Genomic DNA, 8,653 nt, shown 5'->3' on the forward strand with positions numbered 1-8,653 from the left:
TAAAGAAGGACAAAAGTTTGAAGGAGATGCTGCTCCCTGTCCTGCTTTGTTGTTGGTGATGGCCTAAGGAGCTGCATTCCAGCTCTGCTAGGTGCTGCAAATTGTCTCTCCTTCCACATGCTCAAGAACTCACTTTTAGTTTTTAAGCTAGCATATATTTTCCATGAGTAGTATCTGCAGATAAAGGTGATCAAAATGAGGACTAGGCATTAAGCTACAAATCATTTAATAAGCTACTTTTAAAATGCTTCCCTTCCAATAATCTCTCTCCAGTGCCTTTTCCTGAGCTTTCTCATCATGCCTCACTCGCAACTGCTATGAATAAACACTGCATTTGGAACTACAGCAATTGTAGATGTATATAGGCTACTTGAGTTTTCCTAGATCAGGCACCAACAGCATAAAGCTGAGAATAATAGTCATGCTTTGTAAGTTTGCCAGGACCTCGTGCACTTCGCAAGGCAATAAGCACACAATGAGCTCTATGTTACCACAATTTCACTTCTACTAGACTCTGGGGGACTTGTTTTGAGCTAAGTATATATGCTATTATTACAGCTACACACCCCTGCTTCACAAGGAAATGTAACTTAAGCCAAGTTCTGAAATCTAGCAAACCAGGTCAGAGAAGAAACACTACCTCCCGTTTCATGAGTAGCCTCCTGCCCTATTTTTAACTCCGTCTTTTTAGGAGGATGTGTCCAGTGACCACATATGCCACAGCTGAATCTTTGCAAACATGACCTCTTTCAGAGAAGAGACTTACACCTGTTCTCAAAATCCAAGGCTTTGAATTTCCCTTTGGCTCAAACGGCAGTCAATGCAGGTCATAGACAGGCTTTTCTTCACAATTTTAGCAAGAAATGCTGCTCAATGAAAAATCAGCGTGACAGACCTCCCTTCAGCAGGAATGAAAAGGTAGAGTTGTTAGAGCATTTCCAACTCAACTAAGATAGCTCACTACTCAGCTTTTGTGCAGAGCAGTCCTCAGCTCAGAATGTTCTCCAAACTGCATTCTCCATTTTCTCTCTCCAACTGATATATACGGCCATATATCCAATAAAATCACATGGATGCATAACTATGTATTACATCAACACTTTCATTTGAATTTATCTTGTATCTCTACATCCACTCCTTGTCAATTTAATTTTTCACTTCTGTTCTCTGCATAGTTTAAAGCCTTACAGGGTGGAAAATAATGGCACTGATATCTTTCTGTCCCTCACATAGCTATGATAACACTTGCGACTGTGAAAAACTACAGCTAACACTGCCATTACATTGCTGAACTAGTCTTAAAATAGGTACAGCACTTAGGAATCTACAGCTTTGGAATAGAAATGGAAAAATCTTTCACTGGCCTGAACAGCGGCAACAGAAGTTCCTCAGCAACTGCTTATGGCAGTGGTAAATCATGCAGTACCACCATAGTGAGGCAATTATAGTAGGTGCAAAAGGTATTTCAGTCCAGAATAAAAATTGTTTATAAGATCTTAATAACTATGGAAAAACAATAGCAATTAATATAGTTCTGAGCAAAAAGGAACCTTCTTCCTATGTTGCTCTCTGTGCTGTCACGGAATCATTTCTGTCCCTCGATCTCACCAACTATGCGCAGAGCAATCATATTGTCTCATGTCCCAGCTGGCAATTTCCATGGTCAATTCTTTAGAACCTAGTGTTCCCATTCCATTTTGCCATGGAAGTCTGCACTTAGTTTACTTTTTCTATCATCATTAATCAGAGGCACAGTAAAAAAGATTAGCTTAAAAAAGAGAAATAAAATTCACTAACATTGATTTTCCTCTCTACAGCAAAACCACAGAAAAAGAGGTATCAAGCAGAGATGTGATAGGAATTAGTGCTGCATTCCACTTTGCTTTACACAAAATACAGGGTCCACTTACGCTAAGAAAGCTTGAAGCAATATGAAACGGTCTGAGATTAGAACTACTATTTGCAAATAAACAGCAACAAATACATTGTCTGACCTGAATAAAGAATAAATCCTTTGGGGTTTTGAATCAGTGTTTGATTCAGTCTTCCTCCTCTTAGTTCATTTCTGTGAAGACCAGCAGCAAGTAACAAAATAAAGATGTCACCAACACTGCAAAGAGAATGACAGGATTGGGAATCTTCTTTCCTCTACACCCTGCAATATGGCAGGCAAATATAAAAGCCATTGAGGAAGACAGAAAACTCAATTACTTGACCTACAGAAATTCATTTCTCTTTTCTTTGTTTCTGACTCCATAAGATATCACCTATTGCTACTGCTGAACCCAGGACACAATCCCAGTGGGATAGAGGGCAAAAAAAAAATGTTGAGAATTCCCCCTAAAGCACCTGGAAACACCATGGAAGGGAAACACAGCAAAGAAGTCTCAAGGGAGAGTAAAAGGCCAGAGGCATTTGCATCTGCTCTTTTTCATTACTCATGGTAGAATCTCTTTCTCATTGCTTACAGAAGGTGATAAGAAAAAGCAAATAATCTCTATCTTCAGCCCTTCCCTCTCCAGAATATGGGTGTCCAAAAGGTGGATCTGACCCAGGAAATGCATTGAAGATAATGAGCTGCATATTCTGCACCCATATATTTTGTTTAGCTTGGGACAGGAAAGGGAGGTAGAGGTATGTCTGAACTCAGTGGCAGGAAAACAGTTATCTTTGGCACTCGTGACTCAAACAGCTCTGCTTGTCCAACTCAGAATATGAACATCACTGGTGATTAGACACCAGTCACTTGAAAAAGTCATCACTCTGGCAGCTTGAAAAGTGGCTTGTTTGAAACAGCATTAATCTCAAATACCATGGCTCTCTAGAGGAATATTCAATTAGCATCTAGAAGTGCTGCACGTGGTAGCAGTCAGCAGCTATTGTTGTACTCAGCAGGAGAGACCCACAATGAAATGGAACAGCAAGTGACAAAATAAAAATAGGAAAAACAAAAACAAAGCAGAAAACAGGAATAGAACTGCAGGAAGACATTTTGGCTATTCACCTAGAGGAAACATAATTTCATCACAGAGTCAAAGAACGTGCTCAAAAATGCAAAGAAAGGGAACTATGTCATACATGGGAAATCAGCTTGATGGTATAATACTAAGAAACATCAGAGATGCAGTTCACTGAATGGTTGCGGATGGGGTTGTTAGTCATACAACATAAGGACAAGTCTCCTGCCAGTTATACTAGATCTGACCATCTTTTCCATGTTCCTCTCCACCCACATACACACTAAGTGACTAAAACCGTGGTGGGGAAATGAAGAGGGCAAGCACAGCCAAAAGGAGGCATTTCCCTGTCGGGATCCAGACCCCATGCCCCAGTCCCGAAGGAGTTACCCAGGGCCACTCTCCTGCAGGGAGAATGCTGGGCAGCCCTGGACCCCAAGAAAGCCAGCAAGACTTTCAGCACCACTGTAGAGAAAACAAACCAAACAAGCAAAACCCATAGGCTCTTCACAGCTGCTTTCCTCCCCATGCCTTTGTACCAAATTTTTTACTACCTTTTTTTTTCCAGAAGAGTGAATTTAAACTATTTGACATCTCAGAGGTAACATGGCTTCAATACTCCAGCTACAAAAGGTGTCAGCTACAATAAATGGTGATTTTAAAAATGCTTAATCACTTGACATTCACACCTTCGAACTACTGCATGAAGGGCTACACATAAAGATGAATACTGTTACAAATCTCTCGGGTTTCTTTATCCTGTCAGCACCCCCTTTCACGAAAGCACTGGCAAAACTTACAGCCACCGCTCATGACATTAACAGGAAAATAATGCTGGGGTTTGTAGCAGAATATTACAATTGAACGAACTTTCAGTTTCACTTCATGCAATTACCCCAGCAACAACAGCAAGCATATTGAAATCACACCACCAGTCAGCAAATTCACATTTAGGACAGCAATGCACTGAAATGATTGGCAGACCACCGATATTTCTTATGTACCTGGATTAACACTGATAACTGCAGAGTCTATGTCAGTTTCTCCACAAAATTCTAAAGTTATAGGTAACAAATACAAACATTTTTCTTATAATCCCATCCTTGATCTTTTCATGTTATTATTGGACTTCTTATTCCTAGCTACATTGTTGCTAAAATAAGTTGCTCTTTTTTCCTACAAAATATGCCAAACCCACTCTGGAATGCATTTGTATTGTCCTCTTACTAGGAGAAATCCTGTAACATTCCCATTGACCTAATTGCAATTTTTGGCCTGAAAAGATGACACGTTTGTGTGAATCTGGTAAAGCTGTTGAAGCAAATACTAGAAATGAAGTACGCTTCTGGCCCCTTACATAAAGCTCCAGGCTGAATCCCCTTAGGAATGTGATGGCATTTCTTCTCCCTGCTTTCTTCTAAAATCCTACTCTAAGCTGCTTAAAAAAAAAAAAAAAAAGAAAAAGAAAAAAGTCCAAAATAGCCCAGAAACTTAAGTAAAGACAGCTGGAAAGATGAAAGAGTGATAATGCTTAGATGCAAACCAAGCAACATGTTCCAACAACTGGCAGGGGCTAAATTCTGTCCCAAAAATGTATGCTATTTCATCTGTCATTAAAAAATACTGTGTCAGTAGGGAAATCTCTGAAACCACAATACAATTACATTGTTTTAAGTCTCTATTTGGAAGCATTATCATTACTTCAAGAAAACCAGAGTTTTCGTATTTATACACCCTCAGTGTGGTACCTGCTACAGCAAACCTTCTTCCTCATAGCAGCAGAAGAAAACAAATAATTACAGGACAAAACTGATCGTTCAGAGATAGTTTGAAGTGTTGGTAAATACCACGTGCCATCATCAGGCAAGCAACTCAAATGCAGTGATATTATATGAAAACCACCTGCAATATTGTGTCCTGTATTAGATTCCAAACACAGTTTGCAGAGATTCCCAACCCAAAGCAACTCCTGCTTTTGTCTCTGCTGCAGATGAAGCTCACGCTGGGCAAAGTCTCATTTTATAGCAAAGACAGTGCCATTGACTGGTATCCTATAATCTTGTTAAATCCTTGGATGTGCCCACAATCCCATTTAGAGTCATGGTGCAGGAACATAAATATAACTGTGTTTCTTCTGTGTCAGTGTGCTGTGTTCCCAACATATTTCTGGCTGTAATACATGCTTTTAATTTTCTGAGCTTCTGTCATGGCTTCCTTACCTGCACAGATCTTCTCATCATAGGTCTCGCACATCCAGTCATGGCACTCACACAGTGGACCATAGTATTTGCCAGACTCAGTCACTTGGCAGATGCAGACTCCACACTCACATCTGCCCCTGTCACTGCACAGCTTTCCCCCTGGAGCACGGCACCTGAGCTCTGACTCAGTTCGGGATAGCCGGCATGAAGGACGATCCAAACCACTCCTGCAGAGGACAGCAAACGGAACAAGCTGTGGCCAAAGCCAGTGGCTGCAGCTCAGAGCTGGTCTGATGAGAGCCTGGCTCAAGGGCAACCACACCCCTGCCATGGCTTCAGAATATTGTTTTAAATGCTACCACTTTAGCTGTGCTTGTAAACTACTTCTTGCCTCAACTCACCCAATTTTCTTCTCTTTCATCAGAAATCTCATTGCTAGCTGTGTTAATGCTCATATAGTATTTTACTGACCATGTTAACTGAATTAGGTTCATCATCTTTTTCATTATGTGTATCTGGTATATAAACATATACTTCTATAGTTTAATTGTTTATCATGAAAGATTTTAATCTGAATTATTCCAAGAGGGTTGGAAAAGATGCATACATCCAAACATCTAGGTAGCATAACAAGAATATCTGATACCAAAAAGCAAAACTATGGTCGATTCTAATAAAATACATTGCCAAAGTAATCTTTCTGATTGTCAGATACATAGGATCCATGCTTTCATCAGAAAAGGAAACCAAAGTAATCATTGCTTTCCACACAATAGTGTAGCTTGTCGCTGTGTCTTTAGTGAAGTCAGCAGAATCTGGATGCTAGCTCTAAAGATCTGCAGCTCTGCCATGCAACTGTACCATGTACTGGAGCACAGAGAGATCGTACACAGGGAAAATCACACATTGCCTCATCAGGAGCTGGACTGTAGGAAAACAGAACAAAGGGCTGGCCAAGACAAAAATAGGTGCTCACAACACAAGGGAATGTGGAGGATTCAGGTGACTAGTACCTGCACTTCTCAAACATTAGATTTTGCAGGCTCTGGAGCAAAGGAGGTGCTGGCTCTAAGAGCCAGGCGGGTGCTGGCCCTGGTAGAGGAAAAGAGCAAAGCGCAGTGTACCTGCTGAGCAGGAACTCACAGGGGTTTGTGGTTAGGCGCCTGCTCTGCTCGGGCAGCAGAATTTAGAAGTTTGTGTGTAGAGAGTCATCACTGTCCAGATCTTCCCCCTTCACTCCTTTAAAAATCTACACTTTGGGCATAAAATACAGCACTGCAAATGACCCCCAGTGCTTTCACAACACCTCTTTAGGTTCCCAGTGACCCAGATCACTTCCCTCAGTGTCACTTTAAGGCAGGCAGAGGAAGAGCTCACAAACCGCTCCAGTGTGCCCTCCACAACCGCAGCCTCTGCACTCCTGACGCCTCTTAGCCAGTCGCAACCGCCCCCCCCAGGACCTTCAGAGCCAGACTTACCGCAGGGACAGGGGGCCGGCCGGCGGCGAGAGGTCACCGGCCGGCAGCGAGGTGACCAGCAGCAGCACCACCAGCCCCAGCAGCCGCTGTGCGTACATGGCGCAAGCTGCCCTGCTCCTGCAGCGGGACAGCCGGCAGGACAGACCCGCCGAGAGTGCACAGAGCTGCAGGCTGGACAAGCCCGGCTCCAGGGCTGCTCCCCCCGTGCGGCAGTGGCTCTGATTAGCTGCCTGGAAGCGGGATTTGGGCAGCACTCTGGGAGGGAGGCCGGTGCCAAACCCCGAAGTTTACAGTCTAGGCAGGGAAGTAATTAGAAACAGTTGTGCAGCCAGATGGTTTATTTTGATGTTTTAAAAGTGACCCATTCACAGATGTGAATGAACTGTCTAGTTCTCAAAGTGCAGGCACTGTAAATATTTGAGGTATGTGCTATCCCCCTGTCCTTTGATGGATGGCTGCTTGGGATAATCTGTGTGTGGGAAATGTGCACCGCTGAGGAGAGACAGGGCCAGTGCTCCCAGCTTGAGCATCCCTGCCTGGCTGGCAGAGCACCTCCCTCTTCTCCTTTCCCTAAGGTTACCTGCTCAGACCACTGCACTGTGTGACACCACAGGCTGCCAACCTACAAATTAAAAACCTGAGCAAATTAAAAAGTATTAATTGTTTCCTAATGCGTCATTAAAACAGGCAGAGTGGTGTGAGATTTTGGAAGGGCTTTAAAACTAAGATAAAACAAGGGATAGAATCAAAGAATCACAGAATGGTTTGGGTTGGAGGGGACCTTAAGATTATCTAGTCATGCACAGGGACACCTTCCCCTAGACCAGGTTGCTCCAAGCCCCATCCAACCTGGCCTTGAACACTTCCAGGGTTGAAGCATCCACAACTTCCTTGAGCAACCTGTTCCAGTGTCTCACCACCCTCACAGTAAAGAATTTGGTGGGAATGGTCATGTGCATTTCCTTATGCTACAGAAAAGGTGGAACACTTTTTGATCCCTCTGGTTGTCCTGTGAAATTACTGACTGCCTGATACTTCAGAGATAGAAAGCCTTTAAAGAAACAAACTTTCACCACAAAAGATGGTAGGATATATGTGTACACACACATACACATATGCTTTTTTAAATCAGGCAGCTGACAGAAGAAACTTTCACTGATTCCACAGACTATATTGGAGATTAAAGCCCTTAGCTCTCTCAAGATGAATAACTCTTGCTTTATTTTCATATTTATTATCTGGTATACCACAGATTATACTGTTCTAGAAAACATTTTAAGATTTGGTAAAAAATCCTTTGACTCAGATGCTTGCATTTTATGTAGTGAACTCCAGGGTACAATTCCACGGATTCATGTAAACATAACTACTTCTGCTAGTGATCTTCCTGAAAGAAAAACATCATCAAGCATTTGACTTCGCTTTTCAGGTCTCAGAGATGCCAAAAGAACATTTAAATTCCAGTTTGAAGCCTGTAAATCCAGGTTTTACTCAAGGACCCATTCAGTTAAACTTTCACTGAAACATAAGGAAAGAGATTGGACAAAATTGTTCTATTTGTAAAAATATATTCTTATTCCCTGGAGATATACAGCTTAAAACCAAACATGATTCCGGACAAACACAAGACTTTTGTCTTCTTTTAATAGGTTGTCTTGAAATTGTGATATGTAAAACATTGCTTTTGTAATGTACTATCCCCTGACATATAAACTTGCCCTAAAATATGAGCAAGTAGAATTAGGATGTAAAAAGATCTAAAGGCCTGTATTTAGATATGCTGTTATAACTATACTATTGCATATGTATGCAAATTTTTAACCTTTTTTTCTGCCTTTTATAGTATATTTCATATTGCAAATATGTTACAGAATTTTCTCATGCAATGCATCTGGTAAAAAACCTGCATTAAGAGTGATCTGTTGGCTTCAGTCTTGTGAATGTTTACAGTTGTGCTAACCTCGTGCACTTGACTTATTTTGATGGATCTAGTGAAAGGATGAGAAATATTCGCAGG

General features: G+C 41.7%; 1 protein-coding gene across 1 annotated transcript in view; it reads right to left on the minus strand.

Annotated features, from left to right (window-relative positions):
* ITGBL1 (integrin subunit beta like 1) overlaps positions 1-7,036 on the minus strand; it is a 137,361-nt gene extending 130,325 nt beyond the window's left edge. The window contains exons 1-2 of the mRNA XM_061472816.1: positions 6,637-7,036; positions 5,177-5,385 (exon numbers count right to left, since the gene is read on the minus strand). Of these exons, the coding sequence (XP_061328800.1) occupies positions 5,177-5,385; positions 6,637-6,734 (307 nt within the window). The 5' untranslated portion in view covers positions 6,735-7,036. The remainder of the gene's footprint in view (positions 1-5,176; positions 5,386-6,636) is intronic.
* Between the last annotated feature and the right edge of the window lie 1,617 nt (positions 7,037-8,653).

Source organism: Pezoporus flaviventris, unplaced genomic scaffold (genome assembly GCF_033815535.1).
Source record: "Pezoporus flaviventris isolate CSIRO_AGI_PZ_B2104156 unplaced genomic scaffold, CSIRO_AGI_Pfla_v1 ptg000072l, whole genome shotgun sequence".
NCBI classification, from domain to species: domain Eukaryota; kingdom Metazoa; phylum Chordata; class Aves; order Psittaciformes; family Psittacidae; genus Pezoporus; species Pezoporus flaviventris.